Source organism: Megalobrama amblycephala, linkage group LG6 (genome assembly GCF_018812025.1).
Source record: "Megalobrama amblycephala isolate DHTTF-2021 linkage group LG6, ASM1881202v1, whole genome shotgun sequence".
NCBI classification, from domain to species: domain Eukaryota; kingdom Metazoa; phylum Chordata; class Actinopteri; order Cypriniformes; family Xenocyprididae; genus Megalobrama; species Megalobrama amblycephala.
Genome location: NC_063049.1, coordinates 32,619,720 through 32,642,474, shown reverse-complemented (window position 1 = coordinate 32,642,474; position 22,755 = coordinate 32,619,720). Strand labels below are relative to the sequence as shown.

Sequence of the window (22,755 nt, the reverse complement as noted above, 5' to 3'; positions counted from 1 at the left end):
TGACTCGATTACATCTTTTGCAGTGGTTCATGGGAGTAAAGTTCTTTTGGTGAAATTAGCTTTTTTTCGATTCTCTGATTGGTGGAAATTTCTTTACAGAATCATGGGTAATGTTTAACAGAAATTCCACTGTTAAACATGACTATTAAAAAATCATTTGGAAAAATGCAGGCTAATGGCTTCAACAAAAGCACATACCATTGGTTAAAGGTTTAAAAGTTACCGTGAAAAATCACTTCCCTTATGGAGGTTTCAAACATTCAGAAAGTCCCACCTCAAGCCAACGTTACTGTATCTGTCAATGTTTTGATAGTGCCAAAATGTTTTTGTATGGGTTAGCTCACCCAAAAATAAAACACAAATGAAGATATTTTTAATGAAAGCTGAGAGATTTTTCACTAAAAAATCCATTCACCCAAAACTCTTCAGAAGGCTGATTAAACCGCTCAATTCATATGGATTAACTTTTTTAAGCATCAGTTTTGAGTGAATGGAGGTTCAAACGAGGGACAGAAATCTCTCAGATTCCATTAAAATATCTTCATTTGTGTTTCGAAGATGAACGAAAGTCTTATGGATTTGGAACAAAATAAGGGTGAGTAAATGATGACAGAATTTTCACTTTTGTGTGAACTAACCCTACTTAAATAAAAATTCAGCACAATTAAACACAATTCAGCTTTAAATGGAGGGAAGGTGGGAGAGAGGTTGAATCTTTTCCCAAAGTAGCTCCAGGTCTGTGGAGGAATTAAATTTATGACATCAAGCAAAGTCACATAAGGAGTGTGTAGACCAAATAATTGATATCAATACTGTGCAGAATAAAGTCAATCATCAAGTGTGTTTTTGGTGTCTAAACGGTAGCAGTATTAGTATTTATTTCTGTACATCATTCAACTGATGAATAATAGTGTTGCTTATTGAATCTGCACACTCCTCGATACAACAGCATGTCAAAGAATGCAACAGCAAACTGGACACCATTTTTGACATTTTGAACAAGAGATACAGGTCATTCATATGTCCAAAAACAATTTGCATGCCATACAAATAGTGTGAAATGGGGGAAAATGCTACTGATGATAAAAAACTGTGATAGAGTGCTGGTCTATAAGCCTATGCCTGGCAACAAGGCAAAAGCTTGCATGACAAACACAAAAAGAGACAAATTCAGCAACAAAAAGATGCAAAAAAAAAAAAAATGTGAAAATGAAAATGGGAATGTGAAATTGAGTGGGCAAAAACATTGAAAACCAACAAAAATATTTCAATGTCTGCAGGACCCAAAGATTTTATCAAATTGAGTGCCACTGGAGACAGACAGAGAGGTGCAAATGTCGCCCCCAGGGGCCAGGGACCCTTCTTACATCACTAGTCAGGGCACTCATTTTCTTAAGGTGCCGCATCTGAGGAGTGTCAAAGGAGGCAGCACCGTGGAGCGATGGCTTTTCCTCTTCCTAAAAAGCGCAGTGAAATGGCAGGGTAACATTAATGAGATGGGACAGAATAGAGAAAATGAATGAATGAATAAACAGATGGATGGAAGAGTCAGATGGATAGACATGAATAAATACAGGGCAGATAGGTAAGCAGATGGGGTGGAACAGATTACATGAGACACTCAGGGCTCACATAGACAATGGCGGTATTAATGCTGATGGGCATGAGAAGCACTGCTAAGGTGTTTGAATCTACCACTACAGTTAACTTTTGAGTACTACTGCATAATGATGGCATGCAGCTGCCATGGTGATGAAGATAGGAAACCAGTGTCAAAATACATATTCAGTGGCTTCAAACTAAACCCCTGTATTCCTTGTGGATGAATACAATGAAAGTCTACGGACTGCATCATGTCTAGCGTGGAGTTGGTAACGGGATTACCTGACTGGTCAGTTTGGACACCTCAGTGGCCAGGGCGATATCAGGACGACCGAGCAGCGTTCCACCACGGCTGGCCTCCTGACGAGCCTTATCACGGTATCCAATCTACAAGAACAGTTTTTGCAACCTTTACTACAAAAAATTACAACAATACATGCTTTTTTTAATCAAGACTTCACTGCAGAGGATTGATTACTTAAAGGAACAGCTTACCTAAAAATGAAAATTCTGTCATCATTTACTCACCCTCATGTGGTTCCAAACCCATAAGACTCATTCAACTTCGAAACACAAATATGTTTAATGAGATTTCTTTTCTTTTTTTTAATGTAAAAGTCTTCGCTACTGACTGACACACTCATAAAGACAGTCTTTGCCGCCATCTAATGGTGTAATAATGTAACTTCTGTTGCTGTTCATGGTCAGGGACAATTTTTTCTGGTGGAAGGAAGGCTTTTAGTTATTTTACTTCATGAAAGTTGCATTGATACATATTTTTGGCTTTAATATTTGTATTGTGTGGTAACCGTTATATAAAAGCAATAAGGTACCGAGGCTAGTGCTGTATCGTGAAAAAGTCACGGCTGAGGGGGTTGTTTCCGCTTCGTGTCGTGCCTAACAACGCCCTTCAACCGTGACTTATTCATGATATAGCACAACCTCTCGTACCTTATTGCTTACTTCAAAAGTATTTAGTGGTTTAATTCAAGTCTTCTGATAAAGCATGATTGCTCACTTTATATGATAAACAGATTTAATTTATGCTTTTATTTACATATAAACATTTATAAATATACATACATGGAGCACATCAAATATGGTAAACACAGAAGTGCAAATGTGCTACTTAATGTGCGAGAACCAATGGGTTTACTCTCGGGCATGAAGCAATCATGGTTGAGCTGCTGTTGACCATATTTGAATGAAAATCTTATGGGTTTGGAATGCAATAATGGTGAGCAATTGATAATAGAATTTCAATTTATGGGTGAACTGTCACTTTAAAATGACACTCACCTCACTGACGAGCTTAGTAGCTTGAGTGGCTTTCCTGATGTCTGGGCGGTCAGCAACCGAGGTGTATGTCAACTTGGCTTTAGCCTCTTGCTTATAGGCAATCTACAGAAGGAGAGATGTGAGATTTAATATGATCTCTGCCTGAGACTATTATTTGAAGCAGATACATGTTATTTCCTTACGTTGCTTTGGTTCTTGGCCACTTCCATGGCATGTTGCACATCAGGAGGAGCAATCATGTGGTTGTAATTAGACTTGCCTTTCTCCTTCTCAAACTTTTCCTTGTACAGTTTCTATGGAAAGATCATGTGAGATTATGATTAGTGTTCACAAGTATAATCCTTACAATTTTTTCTTATAATAATGGTGTGAAAATTGAGTATTTCAACTTACAGCACTTGTGATTTTTCCAACCTCTTTGCTGTGGGCAGTATCACGAGTTTCAGTAAGTGTAGTGAAGCCACCCGACTGGAGATCCTTTTTACTGGCCTCCTTGTATCTGGTCTGCAGAAAAAATGGTAAAACATGAATTTATATATGATACATGAAAACATTTTACAAAGCTTTATATTGATTATAACATTATATTGGTGCCATACCTCAGACACAAGTTTGGCCACTGATTTAGCATGAAGGATTTGAGGTGTGTCATGGACAGCAATGTACTGGCCCTTGGCCTTCTCATACTTCTCCTTGTATTTCACCTGAAAAACCATGATATTTTTTATTAGTATTAGTCGTGTATGTTGATTTTCAAATGTCCTGTATGGAAAATGGCACTCACATCACTGGAGAGCTCAGCATTCTTCTTAGCCAAAAGAGTGTTTTTATCATCAGTGACAGATATTACGCAGCCCTTCAGCATTTCCTTATCGTACTTGTACTCAACCTGTGAATTACAAAAAAAAAAAATCAGTTCATTAATCTGTAATTATTCTCTCTAAAACTGAAACTGTGGTTGAAAATGGAGCAGCACGAACATCACTCTGCTGGAAACTGTTCTTAGCGTTATGGACGAAATCAGGTCTGTCCACTGTCCAGATCCACTTGTTCTTGGTGGCCTCGTACTTCTTCTTGTAGTCAAGCTACACGGAGGAGAAACACAAATAATGATATGCTGGCTTGTGATTTACCTTCACAAATGCTCAGTGCAGATCAATGTAGACTCACATTGCTTATGTTCTTGTAGGCCTCCTTGGCGGCACGGATGTCGTGAGCGTCAGGTGCCATGTTGATGTGAGCCTTGTTTCTTTCATACACTTCCTTGTATTTCAGCTGTAAAAAAAACCCAGAAGATTGAAATGAAATATACAGACATAAAAAGTCTTGAATTTGGTTCCTTTTTGCAAATGAAAAGAAGGGTAAACCTACATTGCTGGTGATCTCCTTGACCCTCTTCATGTGCTGGCTTGAGGGAGTGTCATGTCCAAGTGTGTAACCTCTTGCTTTGGTCTTGTTGTATTCCATCCTATAGATGATCTAAAGAAGTGAACAGAAATGCCAAAATATAATGTATTCCCATACAATGACTGGATTATTAGCTGGAATGTCTACTGTACGTATGTACAAATCCTTTTTACATCAAGGTGGAAGGCAGATGGGGATGATACTCACATCGCTGATCTGCTTGCTGCGCTTGGCAACTTGATAATCAGGGGTATCCAGCACCGAAGTGAATTTTGACTTGGCACGTTCATACTGCTCTTTGTACTTCCACTACAAGAAGTAATAATATGATAATCAGATAAACAGAGACAGCACATTTCCATTCAAATGAAGCATATCTTATAAATAAAGCTATTAAGAAGTTAAGGGCAACCTCACATCAATTGAATGTTTATAAGGATCTCTAAGTAAGATACTGTGACATTTAAGTTGTATAACAACTGTCAAAATCATGCATTAAAAGGGAAGTTTTAATCATGACAGACTTCAGTTAAACTACATTTAAGTTGTATAACGAATATCAATATCATGCATTAAAGGGGTTTAATCATGACAGACTTCAGTTAAACTTCGACAAAATCTATCCAGTGGAGAGCATGCAAATAATGACTTATATTTTCAGCAGTCCATAAGATGCATACATACATACATACATACATGCAATAGAAGATATGCAATGTGCAGTCAAACAAAATGGAGACGGAGGTGGAAAGCAGCTTCAGGCAACAGCATACAGAAAGACATTGACAAGTTACAACTTGTTACTATTACTGTGTAATGTCTTCGCATCTATGCTCATACTCTTCTGTAAACTTTTGAACATGGCATTTCAACTCTGAATGTATTTTTTTTTATTAGTGCTTCTTTTTAAAAATTACAATTTTACATAAAACTGACATTTTGAGCTAAAAATGTTTTATTAATAAATGCAAAACTATTTATTTTATTTTATTATATTTTAATAAATTAAATTATTTAAACTAAACAATGCATCGATTCTTTCTTCAGTGCAAAATAATAACATGATTTAAAGAAACTAAAGGAAAACACCACCATGACACCTTAAAATAGGGGAGACTGGGCTAGTTGTCTTTTTTTTTTAGGGTAAAACATGTGTGACAACTTGCCCTGAAAAAAAGTTAAAAGTTAAAATCTTGAAAGTTAAAATCTACTTCCGTTAAATAGCTAACTACTGTCTGAATGTATGCCAGCATGATAATATTGCTATAGCCCCAGACTGTTCTATATACAAGTATGGGCAAAAGTTATGGACAGTGATCAGTGGATGTGTTTTAAAAGCAGGGTATGGTGGAAAAACCAAAGTAGCAATAGTTAATGGCTGGATATTACCATTAAAGGTGATGTTAGGGGTGCATTGATGAAGAGATGGGATTTCTAGTGGGCTTGGAAGACTCTACCAGTGGGCAGATGGTTACCTTGCTCCACATGCCAGAGTTGTACATGGCAATGAGAATATCAGGACGGAGCAGCTCATTGCAGCCACTCTTGAGTAACTCCTTGGCCTTGCATTTATATTTTCCCTGTCCATTGAGGAAACACACAAACACAGATGCTCAAATCATGCCACAATTGAAGACGAAGACAGAGACAGAGAGTGGCTCCTGAAGTCCAGAAAGTGGAGCTCAGTACCAAAATGTGTACTCCAGATAAGCAAGAACAAAGCTTATCCCCTAACTATCGCACTGTTCAGATGAAGCACTATCTGGAGCACACAGATATGGACCTAGCAGTGCACACTCAAAAATTTCCATTTGAGTTTTTTTGAATGGCACTTAAATCAGGGGAAAGAGACACAATCAAGTGACGTTGTAGCCATGCGACAGGACCATCCATTGGATCGGAGACGACCTCATGCTCGGGCCCCTGTGGCAGGCGATGGACCCATAGGAGGCGGCTGGAGATGGTGGCTTTACCTGACTCAGCTTTCTGGCCTCCTTAGCCAAGATGTTTCTAGGGTCATCTACAATTACGGAGTACTTATCCTTAGTCTTCTCATAATTGGCACGGTAGGACCTCTGCTCAGGATTTCAAAACAGGAGTTAAAGACAACTGCCTCAAGAGCAGTGAGGATGAACACTCATTCAGGAGGAGAAAACATATCATGACAGGTACATTTAAAGTGAAATCCTAATAATTTTCATGAAATATAAATGAAATTGGCAGTTTAAGATGGTATAGTTTACCTTTAAAGCTGTACCCATTAAAGAGGCAGTGGAAGAAACAGGTTATGTAAGCATTTTTTTTAAAACATTCTTGCTAGCATTCTCTTGCTTCATTACTCTTTTATTTAGCACGTAATATTCAATAGTATTATAAAATGAAGTCATGCTTCTATTGACTCACATCATTAATCAAAAGGGAAGCGTTCTTGGCAGCCTCAAAGAATGGCGTGTCACATGTATACTTGAAGTTGGCTCTGTTCTTCTCAAATGATGCTTTATAGAGTCTCTGTCAATAAGAAAAGATAGAAGAGATTATGAGGTGCTTTTGTTACATACCATAGTACTGAATATTAATGGCACTTTCACAGTAAAAGTGAAATATGAAATGTTCATTACTATCAAATCTGATGCATTTAAAATCTAGAATAGCTACATTATAATTTTTTAAAAATGAAAATCTAAAAATAGTTCATTAGAAAAACTAAAAGCAGATTTATGATGTTAATAACTGTGGAAATGCGTCACAGTCTACGAAAAGGGTCTACAACTGTGTTTATTAACACATCTGTATTAGAAATGAGTAAAATTGTGGTTGCTCTTTACTTCGCTGTAGAGGGTCTTGTTGTGTTCAGCCTGCACCATCTCAGGTGTGTCCCACACGTAGCAGCCGATGCCCCTGATCCATTCTAGATCCTCTTTGTACTTGACCTAAAGTGGATAAGAACATGTGACCGTGGTTAAACAGCACTATGAGCTTCTGTTAATGACACTGTGAGCTGACGAATTACAGAATAAAGAGAGAAGGTGGGTTTAGTTATACTCACGTCACTGATGCAGTCCCTCACAACCTTGCTGCGGAAGAACTCAGGGCGATCGGGGATGGACTTCCAGGTGCCCAATGTGCTAATGTACTTCTCCCTGTATTTGACCTGAGAAAAGGAGAGAGTGAGTGGCAGGATTCATCACTAAATCACATTCATGTTTAAAGCAAACAAAAGGTCTCTTAGTTTACTAACCTCACTGATGTCATCTCTGACCCTCTTGGCACAGAGAATATCCAGGGCGTCCTTGTCAGCGTGGTAGTGTCCCTTAGCAAGCTCAAAGGTCTCCTTGTAGCGCAACTGGAGATAAATAATATAGCTTGTTAGGAGGGCTCTATTACTGATATTGAACAGGACAGTAAAGAAATAAACAAAGCATCTGGTCGACTTACATCGCTGGCATTGAGGTAGGCCTTCTTGGAACGAACCAGGATTGGTGTGTCATGGATGGGAGTATACTTGTGCTTCATCTTCTCATACTGTTCCTTGTACTTTTTCTAAAGATGATACAAAAGATGAATCACAGGCTTGTCTGCATACAGACATGTTATACATTACTAAAAAGAATCCAGGTGTTAAAAAATTACCTCACTGTACACCACTTTCATGGAACGGGCATGATCCATAATGGGAGTGTGTGCTTCTGGGGTGAAGAAGGCCCTCTCCTTGGATGCCAGATCAACATACTTGTACTGTGAAGAGACACCAGCATTATACGGGCAAATCTGTACTTTTTCTCCATGAATTGACAAAATTGACCAAAACAGACTAAAAACACTAGGCATCATCCACTTGTCACTTGATGTGTGACAAATGTTTGACAAATAAAGACAATATCAGCTCAAATATCAATATCTTCCAACTGAACGGAATCAAAGTCTGAAGCTTGTATTTCAGCCTTATATTGTGACAGATGCTTTCTTCAGTAAATTGCATGTGTTTGATTGGAAATCGCTTTTGTCAATTACATCAGCGAGGGTCTGATTATCATTCGTAAAACCTGACCCATTTCATTTTAAACCCTGAGTACCCAAACTTTTAATTTGACATTATAACAAGTCATTATTTATGTTTAATTAGGGTTTGGGCTGAAAGTGATGTACCTTGTTGGTGAGAGATTGTGCCCACTTGGCTCTCTTAATGTCCAGGCCATCCACAGTGGTGGTGCATTTTGTCTTTTCCTTATTGCCTTCAGCTCGGTACACCATCTGTGGATAGAAACAGACAGTGAGACATTGAAGAATGTGGATAGCCTTTAAAACAGAATTGATGGAGTCTATAACTGAGATATCAGGCCTGAGGCTGGTACAAAATCACTTACATCACTCATGTGGGTCTTGAGTTCAGACACACGCTTGTACTCTGGTGTGTCCAGGACTACACTGAAGTTGGAAAAGTTCTTCTTAGCATCAATTTCATACGATTTCTAGCAAATAGATAAAAACAAATCCTGATTAGTACCAAAAATCATCAGAATGAACCATTGTGAATGAAATGTGGCATGCATAATAATAAGCGAATGATTCATTACTCTAAACTTGCTGATCTCACGGATTCGGGTCATCTCAGGGGAGTCCGCCATAAAGCAGCCGATGCCTCTCAGCCAATGCAGATCCTCTTTATATTTCAACTGCAGGAGATATAAAAACAGCTATTATACCTGAAAATGTCAAGTGGGGAAATGCAACATTTCCAGTATGCAGTATGTCCCAGGAAATTTAGGTGCATGTACAGTATGGGGGACACCTACATCGCTGTTGATCTCATTGACATGGAAGCAGTGCATCAGCTGTGGGGTGATGGGCATTGGCAGAAGAGTTCCTCTGCTGTTGTAGTACTTCTCCTTATAGCACACCTGTAGAGAAAAATGAACCATCATTAGTACATCTAATAATTTTGGTGGTATAGTACAAACTCATATTTCACAATAAAGACATACTTACATCACTGATTGCTTCCTGAGTGGCCTTAACCTGTCTGATCTCAGGTGTGTCATACTCAGAGTGGATCTTGTCCTTTTCCTTCTCATATTTCTCACGATACAGTCGCTATGACAAAACGCAACCTTGTTAATATCCTCGTTCATGATAAAGTTAAAATTTCTTAAGCTCTATATGGATATTGGACTTACTTGGTTGGTGACCATATTGGCCTTCCTAATGGTGAGAAAGTTGACACCTTCAGGATCTAGTTTGTAGCTCCTGGCTTTCATCAGATCATAGGCTTCCCTGTACTTAACCTACAGAGATTGGAACATCAGATGAGATGCAATCATAACATTTATCTCTTTCTGTTTTTGAGAATTTGAGGTTCTCGTACATTGCTGGTGATGATGGTGTTGGCTTTGGCCTGTTTGTTGAGTGGAGTGTCGTAAGGCAGAGTGTATCCGGTAGGCATAATCATCTTATTGGCCTCTTTGTAGAAGTTCTGAAAGACAGAAAGGATGTGAATGAAGCATACATCAACGGAGAGACCAGTACATGTTCTTATGAATTGGTAAGAGACAAGAGTCATACGTCGCTCTGGATGTAGTTGGCTTGACGGGCCCTTTCAGAATCAACGGTCACAGCAGGAGCGGTGTTTTTACCCATGACATTTGTGACATAGTCATGACGGTAGTTGAGCTGCAGACAGGAAGTATATGAGTTAGAAGATTCTGCTTCAATCAAAATGCAGTAAAGGCATTCTGAAACATGTTTTTGAGATGTTACCTCGCTCAAGTTCTTAGCGCTCTGCTTGCATGTTTCATAGACAGGGGTGTCCATGACCACAGAGTACTGCTTAAAGTGCTCGATTCCCTTAGCTCTGTACAGATTCTGAAAGAGACCATCACACAGAAGAAGAAGACAACATGTGAGATAATTATGGAGGAGGAGCAAACTGAAAGAAAATGAAATGAGGTTACACTTACGTCGCTCTGCAGTTTCATAGATTGCTTGCAACGAATAATCTCAGGAGTGTCCCAAGCATAGCAGCCAATACCCTTCAACCAGTTGAGGTCATCTTTGTAGAAGATCTGAAATGAGATACAAAAATACAGGGTTATACAGGGCAACAAAAGACCTCAATACAATCTCAGGTAGTGGAACCTAAAGTAGGTGGCATTTGCATGTGACAATACACAAAAATATCAAAAGTGTTTGGATGTAGGTATAACTCACATCGCTCAGTTGCTCGTTGACCTTGCGGGCATGTACGTACACCTGCATGTCAGGCAGGCAGATCCACTGGTGCAGGTATTTACGGTAGTCAACCCCACTAACGGTCTTCTGAGTATTGCGTGCGGCTACAATGTCAAGCATGTCGGCAGGTACATGGATTTTAGCCTTGGTCTTCTCATAATTGTCTTTGTACAGGCGCTAATGGAAAAGGTGTTACAAAGAGCTTTTAATTGTTTTGACAATTAGTAAGTTACAAAACTGAACATCAGCTGATGCTTTACTCACATCCAGAACCAGTTTTCCAGCTTTGATACATCTTGCAGTAGCCGGGTCATCCTCAAGACACTTAGGGAGACTGTACAGGGTCTTGAACTTCTCATAATCTTCCTTGTATTTAACCTACAGAAACCAGGGAAGGTTTAATGTCCAGTATGTTTAGGACAACCAGGCATTAGTAAGCACTGAAGAAGGGACTAGAGAAAGGACTCACATTGCTCAGGATGACCTTCTGTTGTTTGGCATGGACTAAGGCATGGGAATCATGAGGGATGTTGTAGCTCTTGGCCTTGATCTTGTCCCAAGCGGCAGAATATGCTTTCTGAATGTACACAAAGAATATTTTAAGAACTGGGACAACAAATAAAACCAGGAACTCAGCATTTTAGAGGTTTTCTCGCAGGCTTACGGTGCTGTAGATCTCCTTCAGGTTGAAGCATCTTGCGTAGTCATAGGTGTCCAGAATAGTGGTGTAAATATGCTTCTCCTTATGATATGCCTCCCTGTAGTTCAACTGTGGATGAAACATAAAATATACAGCGTATTATCATTTGAACTCCAAAGTATTGTGCTCTTGATAGTACTCAAGGATCTGAATTATTAGTTAACTGAAGTACAAACCTCACTGGCCCAAGTGTGGCCCAGGATGGCAGTCACATATACAGGGGTGTCTGTCACAATGGAGTAGTTGTTCCATTCCTTCTTGCCTTCTGCTTTGTATTTAATCTGTGTGGAAAAGAAAAAACATTAAACCTTCAAACAGGTGGAAACACAATGGCCATGCAACAGACAAGTGACCATCCTGAGTTGTGGCGTCACTACACGCATTCTACCAGCACGGTTCAGCACAGTTAGCCAACCTTGCTCAGAATACCTGGCCGAAAACGGTTTGTAATTGTGCCGTGCCGTACAAGTCTCAAGTGGAAATATAACTGGAACAGTTCCTAACAGTTCTTAAAAACATTCGGCCCGACGGTGGAAAAGTGGCTATGTCTCTTTATTGTACTGTTGAAAATGTTACTCACATCACTCTGTAGCTCATACGACTTCTTGGCACGTACGATCTCAGGAGTGTCCCAGGCGTAACAGCCAACACCCTTCATCCAGTTCAGGTCTTCTTTGTAGAACACCTGCCAGGGAGAAATTAGTCAAATGTAGCTTTTGAACAGGTCTGACACATTCAAAATATCACTGTAATCATGACCTACATCACTCAAGATCTCATTGGCCTTGCGTGCACGGATGGCATCATTCTGATCAGGGTGGCATGTCCACTGGTGCAGGTATGTACGGTATAGCACATCACTTAGGATATCCTGGCATTTCTTGGCAACCACGTGGCTGATCATATCAGCAGGAATATGGAGCTTAGTTTTGGTTTCATTGTAGGCTTTGTGGTAGTCTCTCTGATGGACAGATAGAAAAAACTCTGGTTGATGAGGAGTTAAACTATAAGATAACAAGTCACGTAAATATCAAAATATAGCGATCTTAGACCTCAGGCATAGTAATAATAAAAACAACTCACCATATTCTTCATCTTCTCCATTTGGCCAGAGCGAACCACCTCAGGGAAGTCAACGAGAGTTGAAGCCATGTAGTGGCCTTTGGCTTTCTCATGGGCATCATGGTATTTATTCTGCAGTGTTTCAAAACGGGAAAGAATCAACAATCATCACTTCTAAACCAGTATTTAACAGTGTTTGAAGCAAAAAATCAATAGAGGTATAATATTAAAACACCTTTTTTAAACGCTGCACTGTCAGTAACTGATCCCAGTTTTGTGGCGATAAGGAAAGGGTCTATTCGATTTAATATTAAATAATTTTTGATACTCACATCACTGATCATGTCTCTGGTCCTCTTGGCTATTTGTACTGGGATATATTCATGGTTCAGCTGGTAGCCAGTGGCTTTGCTCTCATCCCATTGTACTTTGTACAATTTCTAGAATAACAACAACAAAACATCCTAAATGCAATTCATCACATAAATAAAATGCAAATATATAAAACAAGTCTAGAAAAGACATTGTTACCTCACTGATCATCTTTGCAACCTCTCTAGAGTGAGACAGCTGTGGTGTATCTTCAGATCCGATGTAGTGACCCTTCTCCAGGTTAAATGATTCTTTGTACTTCAGCTGAGTAACAACAGAAAGATTGACCCAGTTGATAAGCTAACCTCTTCACATCAGTAATTCCCTATGAAGATGAAAATGGCCAAATCTGAGACACACTTACATCGCTGAGGTTGAAGGCGTTAACCTTTGCAAGGACAATCTCAGGGCGATCCACAATGTGAGTAAATTTGCTAAAGTTGTCCTTGGCATCCTTCTTATAAATTCTCTGCATGGGGAAAAGAAACGCATTTTTGTAAGATAATGGAGGTTTTATTATCACAGAGAAGTTGGACAAACAAAAAAGGTCAAACTTACTTCGTTCAGAATCTGTTGGGCTTTTCGGACTTTGACATGATCTACACAATCAGCAGCCACCCATCCACAACCACGTAACCATTCCAGATCTGCTTTGTAGACATTCTGGAGGGAGAGTATTACATTACATTACATTCAAATCAGATGTTTTATAAAGTAACTGAAATTTTACCTTTATTCTCGGATTTTAATAAACAAGAAAAATTATTTTGATTTAAAAACCTCTTCATCCAATACTTACGTCACTGGCTAAGTCATAAGCTTTACGGGCCTGAATAACATCATTCTGGTCAGGCAAGCATGTCCACTGGTGCAAGCGAGTTCTGTAGTTATCATCATTTACTTGGGCCTGGCACTTCTTTGCATGTTCAAAAGCTATCATGTCCACTGGGAGGTTGAACTTGGTCTTGGACTTGTTGAAGTCCTTCTTGTAGAGAGCATCACTAGCAATCTTAGCTGAGTTCAAAGCCAGCATGAGCAGAGGATCATCCTGGACGCTGAGAGCTCCAATGTGATGACCAACTTGCTTACGATAACCATCCTTGTACTTGTACTGCAAAAAATTGGAGAATGTATTTGCATGCATAAATAAAATTAAGGTGAAATGGGTTTAGGTTTAGGATTTTTTTTTTTTAACTTACATTACTTTGCACTTTATTGTTGTGGATGCATTGTTTAATCGGGACTGCATCTCCGGGCATGAAGTATGATGTGGCTTTGGTCTTGTTCCAGTTTTTGGTGTAAAAATGCTACAAGTGATGTTTAAAATGACACTTTTGTTACTATTCAACTTTAAGCAATTATTACAGACAACATTTTTTCTTAAAAAGAAAAAATGCTTTACCGGGTGGTACATTTTGGCCACTTCTCTTGCTGTAGCTAGAACTGGGGTGTCTGTCAAGGTGTATTTAGTCTTGTCGTGGTGCCAGGCCTCACGATACTTAGCCTAAAAAACAATACAAAACAAAACAAAGATACAAACCAAAGAGGACACTTAGAGAACAGTCATACCTGAAAACCATCTTGGGGTCCAATCATTTTAATGTTTGTAGATATTTAGCAAACTAAATATACTGTAAAAGTTCTGTTGTTTGAGTAACTACATGGAAAAACAATGCTTATTAGGGGTTCAAGCATGAAGTGTACCCTAAAAATCTCTTACTCCAACCATTCACTATTAAGAAACAATAGAATGATATGGCTTTAAAACTGAAAGTTTAACATTTTAACATGTATGGAAAATACTTAAATAAATAGAGTACCTTGTCTGATGATGGCTTTTTCTCGTTTATTTATTTATTTATTTATTTATTTTTAAATCTAATTACAATTTTGCAATTTTCTAACTTTATCATTGCTGTTTTCCTTTGTATGATTGCATAGTTGTATAAAATATATCTTATTGCTTACCTCATTGAGCACATCAGCTGCATTTTTGGACTGCACAAAGTCAATTCTTTCAATGGGTGTTGTATATTTCTGCTCATCCAGCTTCACCCGGTAGCCTCTCTGTGAATCAGAAGAAAAAAAGATCAGTAACCATTACACCTCTGTATAGCATAACTCATTGGTAGAAATAGCTATAGTATATAGTGCCAAAGGACTTACATCAGCCAGAATCTTTTGGGCATGCCTCACTTTGACAACTTCCACAGACTCATGGGGAATCCATCCACATCCCCTTAGCCACTCCAGGTCAGCCTTGTACACAGCCTAAACATCAAAAACAAGTAAATAAAAGAAAGTTTCACACTGTATCATGGATTTTTTTTTTTTTTCACTGGAACCATTTTAAACACAATCAAAGCTCAACTTACGTCACTACGCAGGTCATAGACTTTTCTGGCCTGGACGACGTCATTGGAGTCGGGCAGGCAGGTCCAGTTGTGCAGGTAGGTTCTGTAGTTGGCATCATTGACCTGGATCTGACATTTCTTGGCCAGCTCAAGAGACAGCAGGTCCACTGGGAGGTGGAACTTGGTCTTGGACTTGTTGAAGTCCTTCTTGTAGAGAGCATCACTAGCAATCTTAGCTGAGTTCAAAGCAAGCATGAGCAGAGGATCATCCTGGACGCTGAGAGCTCCAATGTGATGACCAACTTGCTTCCGATAACCAGTTTTGTACTTGTACTAAAAAGAATAAATACAAAGGTTTTAGAAGCTTGCAATAACTAGTCTTGTATGTGTACTGCATTTGAAAGATTTGAAGTATTCATATTTACATTACTCTTAAATAACAGAGAGGGGAACATTTCAAAGCTAAAATTAAAGATAGCTAATCAAGACCTTTTACAAAATAAGAGAAAGAAAATACTATGAAGTTTAGAAAACAGTGATTTTGTAATGTCTTACATCACTGGCTATATCTCTGGAGGCTCTAGCCTTGATCACAGATATGGCATCCTCTTTGATATGGTACGCCTTTGCCTTTGTAGCATCCCAGTCTTTGGTATACATTTTCTGCAACAAGACAAAAAAGTGTTACCCAATAGTTTAATAGCATAATAAGCTCATAAAAGAGAGTTCATTTTAGTAGTACTCAGAAATTCTGGATGTGAGTTTGCTTACATTGCTGACAGCAATAGCATTGGCTCTGGACAACTCGATGGCAGGTGTATTTGGCATGATGTGGACAGATGTCTTATCTTTGTCCCATGCTTCTCTGTATTTCCTCTGTGAACAAAATAATAATAAAAAAAAAAAAGGTTAAGGGCTTTTTGGCACAAATTGACGCAAAAACAAAAAAGACCATTTAGAAAGATTTTACATTTCTAATTAACTGTACATATAATTGTAATTACTATAATTATTACTATAACTGTATTATTTCTTTCAATAATTAAAAGTTTTGATTAATAATTCAGTGTAACTAAAATTAAAACAAATATAATTTTACCCAGTGTTTGTGCTATACATTTTTATGCTTCATGATTTTTGTGCGGTCGTCAACTGTAATCTGACCATGAACATCTGAGTAAAGTACTAAAGGAAAAGCAATAATCTTACATCACTGAGGATGTCAGCATTTTGCTTGGCTAGGACGAAGACAGGTAGGTCCACAGCACTGGTGAACTTGACAGTGCTGGGAGGCTGGCGATACAGTCTCTCGTTGAGGATCGCCTGAGCATTCTTGGCTTTGATGACATCAACAGATCCATGCGGCATCCAGCCACACCCTCGGATCCACTCAAGGTCAGCTTTGTATACAGCCTAGTTTGAAAGTTTACAAGAAAGATGTTAATGTAGCAATATAACAAGCCAATGTACACGGCACAGTATGTGAAACTAATCATATACGTACATCACTGCGCAGGTCATAGACCTTCCTGGCCTGGACGACGTCATTGGAGTCGGGCAGGCAGGTCCAGTTGTGCAGGTAGGTTCTGTAGTTGGCATCATTGACCTGGATCTGACATTTCTTGGCCAGTTCAAGAGACAGGAGGTCCGCTGGGAGGTTGTACTTTGTCTTGGACTTGTTGAAATCTTTCTTGTACAGAAGATCACTAGAAATCTTGCCTGAGTTAAAGGCCAGCATGATCAAGGGATCATCCTGGATGGTGAGAGCTCCAATGTGGTGACCTTGCTGCTTCCTGTATCCAGATTTGTACTTGTACTGCAAGGTTTTAATGCATAAAAGAGATTGAGCACTATCATTTAACAGAGTGTGTTTAATGTGTCAAATAATATCCACAATGAGACTTACATCACTAATTATGTCTCTGGAAGCCTTGGCAGCTTTCACTGCAACGGCATCCTTAGGCAGGAAGTAGCCCTTCTTAAGGCTGTTCTCATAGTCTTGACGGTAATATTTCTGCAAGAACATGAGGAGTCAACATATACTGATTTAATAGGATTTGAAACATAAACTATTGTGCTTCATTTCTAATTTACTGGTCACTACAAAACTGTGTTGCTCTACTTACAATGCTTGTGTTGAGCTTGTTCTGTTTTCCAAGAATGATCTCAGGGGTATCTGGCATGACATGGATATTGATCTTCTCCTTATTCCAGGCATCAACATACGCATTCTGCAATGCAATAATAATGAAGACAAAAAGTTAGACACATGCATGGACTACACAACCCCAACTTGTAACAGTTATTTCAAACAGTGATTTTATTATTTAACCTTTACACAGATTAGTGAAATCTTCTAGGAAAACAATACCTTGTCCATGATCTTGGCATTGGCTTGGGCAAGAGCAAAAGGTACGGAGTCTGTCTTGCTAGTAAACTTGAAGTTGCTTGGATGCTGTCTGTACTTCCTTTCACTCAGAATCTCACCAGCCTTTTTAGCCTTCTCTACATCAACTGAGCCAATGGGTACCCATCCTGTACCTCTGATCCATTCCATATCAGCCTTATACACAGCCTGATTGCAGAAAATACATGAGAAAAAGTAAGAAAGCAGACAATGCTGGTAGCGTAGACCTATTGATTACTATTACAAATAAAATTTTCACAGAAACTCACATCGCTCTGAAGATCATAGACTTTCCTGGCCTGGACGACGTCATTGGAGTCGGGCAGGCAGGTCCAGTTGTGCAGGTAGGTTCTGTAGTTGGCATCATTGACCTGGATCTGACATTTCTTGGCCAGTTCAAGAGACAGGAGGTCCACTGGGAGGTGGAACTTGGTCTTGGACTTGTTGAAGTCCTTCTTGTAGAGAGCATCACTAGCAATCTTAGCTGAGTTCAAAGCAAGCATGATCAAGGGATCATCCTGGACGCTGAGAGCTCCAATGTGATGACCAACTTGCTTACGATAACCAGTCTTGTACTTGTACTACAAAAGAAGGATAATTGCAGTATTAAAGATAGCTTCTATTTATATTTACATGACAGGGCAATAAGACAGAAAATGTATCTATCAGCTTGCAATATCAGTGTGACTTGCAAGACAGTATATACTCACATCACTAATAATGTCTCTGGATGCTTTAGCAGCTTTGATGGCAACAGCATCAGATTTAAGGTCATAGCCTTTCCTGAAGTTGTCCTCAACCGCTTGTCTGTATAGTTTCTGTAAGCAGAATTTTATTTTGTGTTTCATTTTTTTCTGAAGTGAAATATTTGCAAATCAAACAGAATGCATGAATTTGAGAGGCTTAGTTTAACAAGTTAAACTATATATATATATATATATATATATACACACACACACACACACACACATATATATATATATATATATATATATATATATATATATATATATATATATATATATATATATATATATATATATATATATATATATATATGAAGAAAGAACAATCATTCAAAAGTGAGACCTACCCTACTATTGGTAATTGCATTAGCATTTGAGAGCACAATCTCCGGGGTATCGGGAGGGATATGGATCTTTATCTTGTCAGCCTCCCATGCTGCATGGTACTGACGCTAAAATAAAAAAAAAAAACAAGTTGTCAGTGACAATTTCAATACTGTGACAGCTGTTATTAAGGATAAGAAGAACATCTTGCAATGGATCAAAAATAACATACAAAGAATCATATATGCAAATTAATGTATACTAAACTTTATGTAGTAATTGATATTGTGACTAAATCGTTCTTCAGAGAATTTTGTTGACATAGTTCAGTCGGATTCCAATCATATGACTTATTTATTATACCAACCTGATCCATAATTTGAGCATTTGCTTTTGCAAGCACCAAAGGCATGGACTGCATGTCTTGTTTAAACTTGAATGTTTCTGGTTTCTGTCTGTAGAGTCGCTCACTGAGGATCTCAGCTGCTTTTTTTGCTTTCAGGACATCAACCGAGCCAATGGGGACCCATCCTGTACCTCTGATCCATTCCATATCAGCCTTATACACAGCCTGATTGCAGAAAATACATGAGAAACAAAAAACTGGTTTATGACTGGTGTACTTGTACTCCATGTCTGCTTTGTACACAGCTTGAGGTGGAGACGAAATGTTACTTTGCAAAACTATACAGTTCATATTTGATCAAAAAGTATCAGTAGAAATAATTGAATGTCATTTTAACTTGAAAAACATACATCGCTACGCAGATCATAGACTTTTCTGGCCTGGACGACATCATTGGAGTCGGGCAGGCAGGTCCAGTTGTGCAGGTAGGTTCTGTAGTTGGCATCATTGACCTGGATCTGACATTTCTTAGCCAGTTCAAGAGACAGGAGGTCCACTGGGAGGTGAAACTTGGTCTTGGACTTGTTGAAGTCCTTCTTGTAGAGAGCATCACTAGCAATCTTAGCTGAGTTCAAAGCCAGCATGAGCAGAGGATCATCCTGGATGCTGAGAGCTCCAATGTGATGTCCAACTTGCTTACGATAACCAGTTTTGTACTTGTACTAAAAAGAATAAATACAAAGGTTTTAGAAAGTAATTGTGAACAATAATGTGTGTGTTTGACAAACTATGTTCAAAAAAGTCACTCACGTCACTGATGATATCCCTGGATGCCTTAGCCGCTTTGATAGCAACAGCATCACCGCGCAAATCATAGCCCTTCTTCTTAGATTCTTCATTGGCAAGTTTATACCTTTTCTAAAATTGGAAAATATTTTACAGATTTAGAGTTATCAGAAAAATAATGAAAATGTGAAAATGTGATTTTAGACATATACTGTACATACCTCACTGTAATTTATATTGTTCTGCTTAGCCAACAGAACTTCCATACAGTCAGGCATAATGTGGATTTTGGTTTTATCCTTTTCCCAGGCTTCAGTGTAAAGTTTCTATAAGAGTTGAGCAAAATTTTATGTCAGACATTTAAAACTTTAAGCTATTTGTTAAGCTATTATAAGAGTTCTTGTGTTCAGAAACCTGCTGACAAGATTTACCTTGTTAGCAATAGTAGCATTATTTTTAGCTAAAACTATTGGCATGTCTTCAGTAGTAACGGTGAACTTGAAGTTGCTTGGGTGCTGACGGTACTTCCTTTCATTCAGCACTTCTCCAGCCTTTTTCACTTTCTCAACATCAACTGAACCAATGGGAACCCATCCGAGACCTTGAAGCCACTTCAGATCAGCCTTGTACACCGCCTAATTGCACATGCAAAAAAATTATTTAAGAATTTGACATGATTGTAAAAAGAAATAATAAAAGTCAAGAGGACTTTAAATAGACGTACATCACTCTGCAGGTCATAGACTTTCCTAGCCTGGACGACATCATTGGAGTCGGGCAGGCAGGTCCAGTTGTGCAGGTAGGTTCTGTAGTTGGCATCATTGACCTGGATCTGGTTCTTCTTGGCCAGCTCAAAAGCTATCATGTCCACTGGGAGGTTGAACTTGGTCTTGGACTTGTTGAAGTCCTTCTTGTAGAGAGCATCACTAGCAATCCTTGCTGAGTTCAATGCCAGCATGAGCAGAGGATCATCCTGGACGCTGAGAGCTCCAATGTGATGACCAACTTGCTTACGATAACCAGTCTTGTACTTGTACTACAGTTGAATGATTAAAGGACAATGAGAGTGAATAAAAGACTAGGAGAACATTCTGGACCATGAACTACGAGTGACTATGAATAAAGAACAAAGGATGAGAGCACTCACATCACTGATGATATCCCGAGAGGCTTTAGCTGCTTTAATAGCAATGGCATCACCACGCAAGTCATAGCCTTTCTTTTTGGCCTCCTCATTGGCAAGCGAATATTGTTTCTGGAAATAAAAACAATAATTGTTATATCAATATAATTTAAATTACCATAAATATAACTTTTCATCTTCAGTTCAATGATTTGAAATGAATGGCTCACCACACTGTAGTTAATTTTGTTCTGTTTGGCAAGTAATATCTCCATTGTATCTGGCATAACGTGGATCTTGGTCTTATCCTTTTCCCAAGCTTCCACATAGCTTTTCTGTAGTGCAAAGAAAAATAAAAAGAAGCATATATGCAAAGTATCTACACACATTACAATGGAAAAGAGAAGAAAATTAGGGTGTTGGTCAAATCAGGCTACCTTGTTCATGATGCCTGCATTGTTCTTGGCCAAGACCAGTGGCATGTCTTCAGTTGTGCAAGTGAACTTGAAGTTGCTTGGGTGCTGACGGTACTTCCTTTCACTCAGGATTTCTCCAGCCTTTTTCGCTTTCTCAACATCAACCGAACCAATGGGAACCCATCCGAGACCTTGAAGCCATTTAAGATCAGCTCTGTACACCGCCTGAGAACAAACATAGCAAAAACATTGCCATTATGTAGAGAAATTATATGTCTGTATAAACTGGGTGTTCTTGAAAAATGGAGACCTCGCTTTTTTAAATCTAAATGTAGCATACTTACATTACTCTGCAGGTCATAGACTTGTCTGGCCTGGACGACATCATTGGAGTCGGGCAGGCAGGTCCAGTTGTGCAGGTAGGTTCTGTAGTTGGCATCATTGACCTGGATCTGACATTTTTTGGCCAGCTCAAGAGACAGCAGGTCCACTGGGAGGTTGAACTTGGTCTTGGACTTGTTGAAGTCCTTCTTGTAGAGAGCATCACTAGCAATCTTAGCTGAGTTCAAAGCCAGCATGAGCAGAGGATCATCCTGGATGCTGAGAGCCCCAATGTGATGACCAACTTGCTTACGATAACCAGTCTTGTACTTGTACTGTTTAAAAGAAAGAGTGGTTTAAGACATGAGCTAATTTTAGGATGTGAAATGTTTTGTTGACTTTTGGATGCTATAAATCAAAATACTCACATCACTGGCGATGTCCCTGGAAGCCTTGGCTGCTTTGATGGAGATGGCATCACCTCGCAGGTCATAGCCCTTCTTTTTAGCTTCCTCATTTGCAAGCTTGTATGAATTCTAAGAAAACATTTGAATAAACTGTTATTTAAAAAATTCACAAAGTAGAAAATAATTTATACATTATTAATCAATAACATACATTATATACCATTAAGGGGCCAGTGTTGTGTCATACTTACCAAACTGTAGTTAGTCTTGTTTTGTTTTGCTAGCACAATGTCCATAGCATCTGGCATAATATGGATCGTTGTCTTGTCTTTGTTCCAGGCGTCAACATATTGTTGCTATTAAACAGGAGTATGAAATTAAAAAATAAGAAGAAATACTTCACATCCACACATTAACTGTCTACATACTAAACAAATTAAATAAATGAGAAAATTACACATTCATATGTTATATCAGATCAGCAGTTACCTTGTTCATGATATCATTGTTGGCTTTAGCCAAGACTATTGGCATGTCTTGAGTTGTCATGGTGTATTTGAAGTTGCTTGGGTGCTGACGATACTTATGTTCACTCAGGATTTCTCCGGCCTTTTTCGCTTTCTCAACATCAAGAGAACCAATGGGGACCCATCCAAGACCTTGAAGCCATTTCAGATCAGCCCTGTAAACAGCCTAAGAGCATGTGTTGAAAGAATAGTAGTAGCTGTTAGTAACTCTACAGCTTATTCATCAGTATCTTGGTAGCTTTATCTCTTTCTCAACATCAAGAAGACAATAGAGACTCAACCAATCCCTTTTTCTATTTTACCATCACTCTTATATACCGGCTACAAACAT

The 22,755-nt window shown here is 38.8% G+C and overlaps 1 protein-coding gene across 1 annotated transcript in view; it reads right to left on the bottom strand.

Moving 5' to 3' along the window:
* neb (nebulin) overlaps positions 1-22,755 on the bottom strand; it is a 70,916-nt gene that overhangs the window by 24,242 nt on the left and 23,919 nt on the right. Inside the window, 68 exon segments of the mRNA XM_048194099.1 lie at positions 1,885-1,989; positions 2,902-3,003; positions 3,084-3,194; positions 3,295-3,405; positions 3,501-3,605; positions 3,686-3,790; positions 3,882-3,986; positions 4,072-4,176; positions 4,273-4,380; positions 4,516-4,617; positions 6,282-6,383; positions 6,712-6,816; positions 7,134-7,238; positions 7,355-7,459; positions 7,547-7,651; positions 7,744-7,848; positions 7,939-8,043; positions 8,455-8,559; positions 8,673-8,777; positions 8,883-8,981; positions 9,102-9,206; positions 9,295-9,399; positions 9,483-9,590; positions 9,671-9,778; positions 9,868-9,975; positions 10,063-10,167; positions 10,263-10,367; positions 10,513-10,710; positions 10,798-10,911; positions 11,003-11,110; positions 11,198-11,302; positions 11,410-11,514; positions 11,814-11,918; positions 11,997-12,194; positions 12,317-12,427; positions 12,628-12,735; positions 12,827-12,931; positions 13,032-13,136; positions 13,226-13,330; positions 13,467-13,778; positions 13,867-13,974; positions 14,070-14,171; positions 14,636-14,734; positions 14,834-14,938; positions 15,043-15,354; positions 15,577-15,684; positions 15,793-15,897; positions 16,231-16,434; positions 16,526-16,837; positions 16,928-17,035; positions 17,148-17,252; positions 17,393-17,596; positions 17,698-18,009; positions 18,139-18,246; positions 18,522-18,626; positions 18,866-19,069; positions 19,255-19,566; positions 19,655-19,762; positions 19,852-19,956; positions 20,062-20,265; positions 20,355-20,666; positions 20,778-20,885; positions 20,984-21,088; positions 21,191-21,394; positions 21,514-21,825; positions 21,919-22,026; positions 22,149-22,253; positions 22,387-22,590. Of these exon segments, the coding sequence (XP_048050056.1) occupies positions 1,885-1,989; positions 2,902-3,003; positions 3,084-3,194; positions 3,295-3,405; positions 3,501-3,605; positions 3,686-3,790; positions 3,882-3,986; positions 4,072-4,176; positions 4,273-4,380; positions 4,516-4,617; positions 6,282-6,383; positions 6,712-6,816; positions 7,134-7,238; positions 7,355-7,459; positions 7,547-7,651; positions 7,744-7,848; positions 7,939-8,043; positions 8,455-8,559; positions 8,673-8,777; positions 8,883-8,981; positions 9,102-9,206; positions 9,295-9,399; positions 9,483-9,590; positions 9,671-9,778; positions 9,868-9,975; positions 10,063-10,167; positions 10,263-10,367; positions 10,513-10,710; positions 10,798-10,911; positions 11,003-11,110; positions 11,198-11,302; positions 11,410-11,514; positions 11,814-11,918; positions 11,997-12,194; positions 12,317-12,427; positions 12,628-12,735; positions 12,827-12,931; positions 13,032-13,136; positions 13,226-13,330; positions 13,467-13,778; positions 13,867-13,974; positions 14,070-14,171; positions 14,636-14,734; positions 14,834-14,938; positions 15,043-15,354; positions 15,577-15,684; positions 15,793-15,897; positions 16,231-16,434; positions 16,526-16,837; positions 16,928-17,035; positions 17,148-17,252; positions 17,393-17,596; positions 17,698-18,009; positions 18,139-18,246; positions 18,522-18,626; positions 18,866-19,069; positions 19,255-19,566; positions 19,655-19,762; positions 19,852-19,956; positions 20,062-20,265; positions 20,355-20,666; positions 20,778-20,885; positions 20,984-21,088; positions 21,191-21,394; positions 21,514-21,825; positions 21,919-22,026; positions 22,149-22,253; positions 22,387-22,590 (9,411 nt within the window).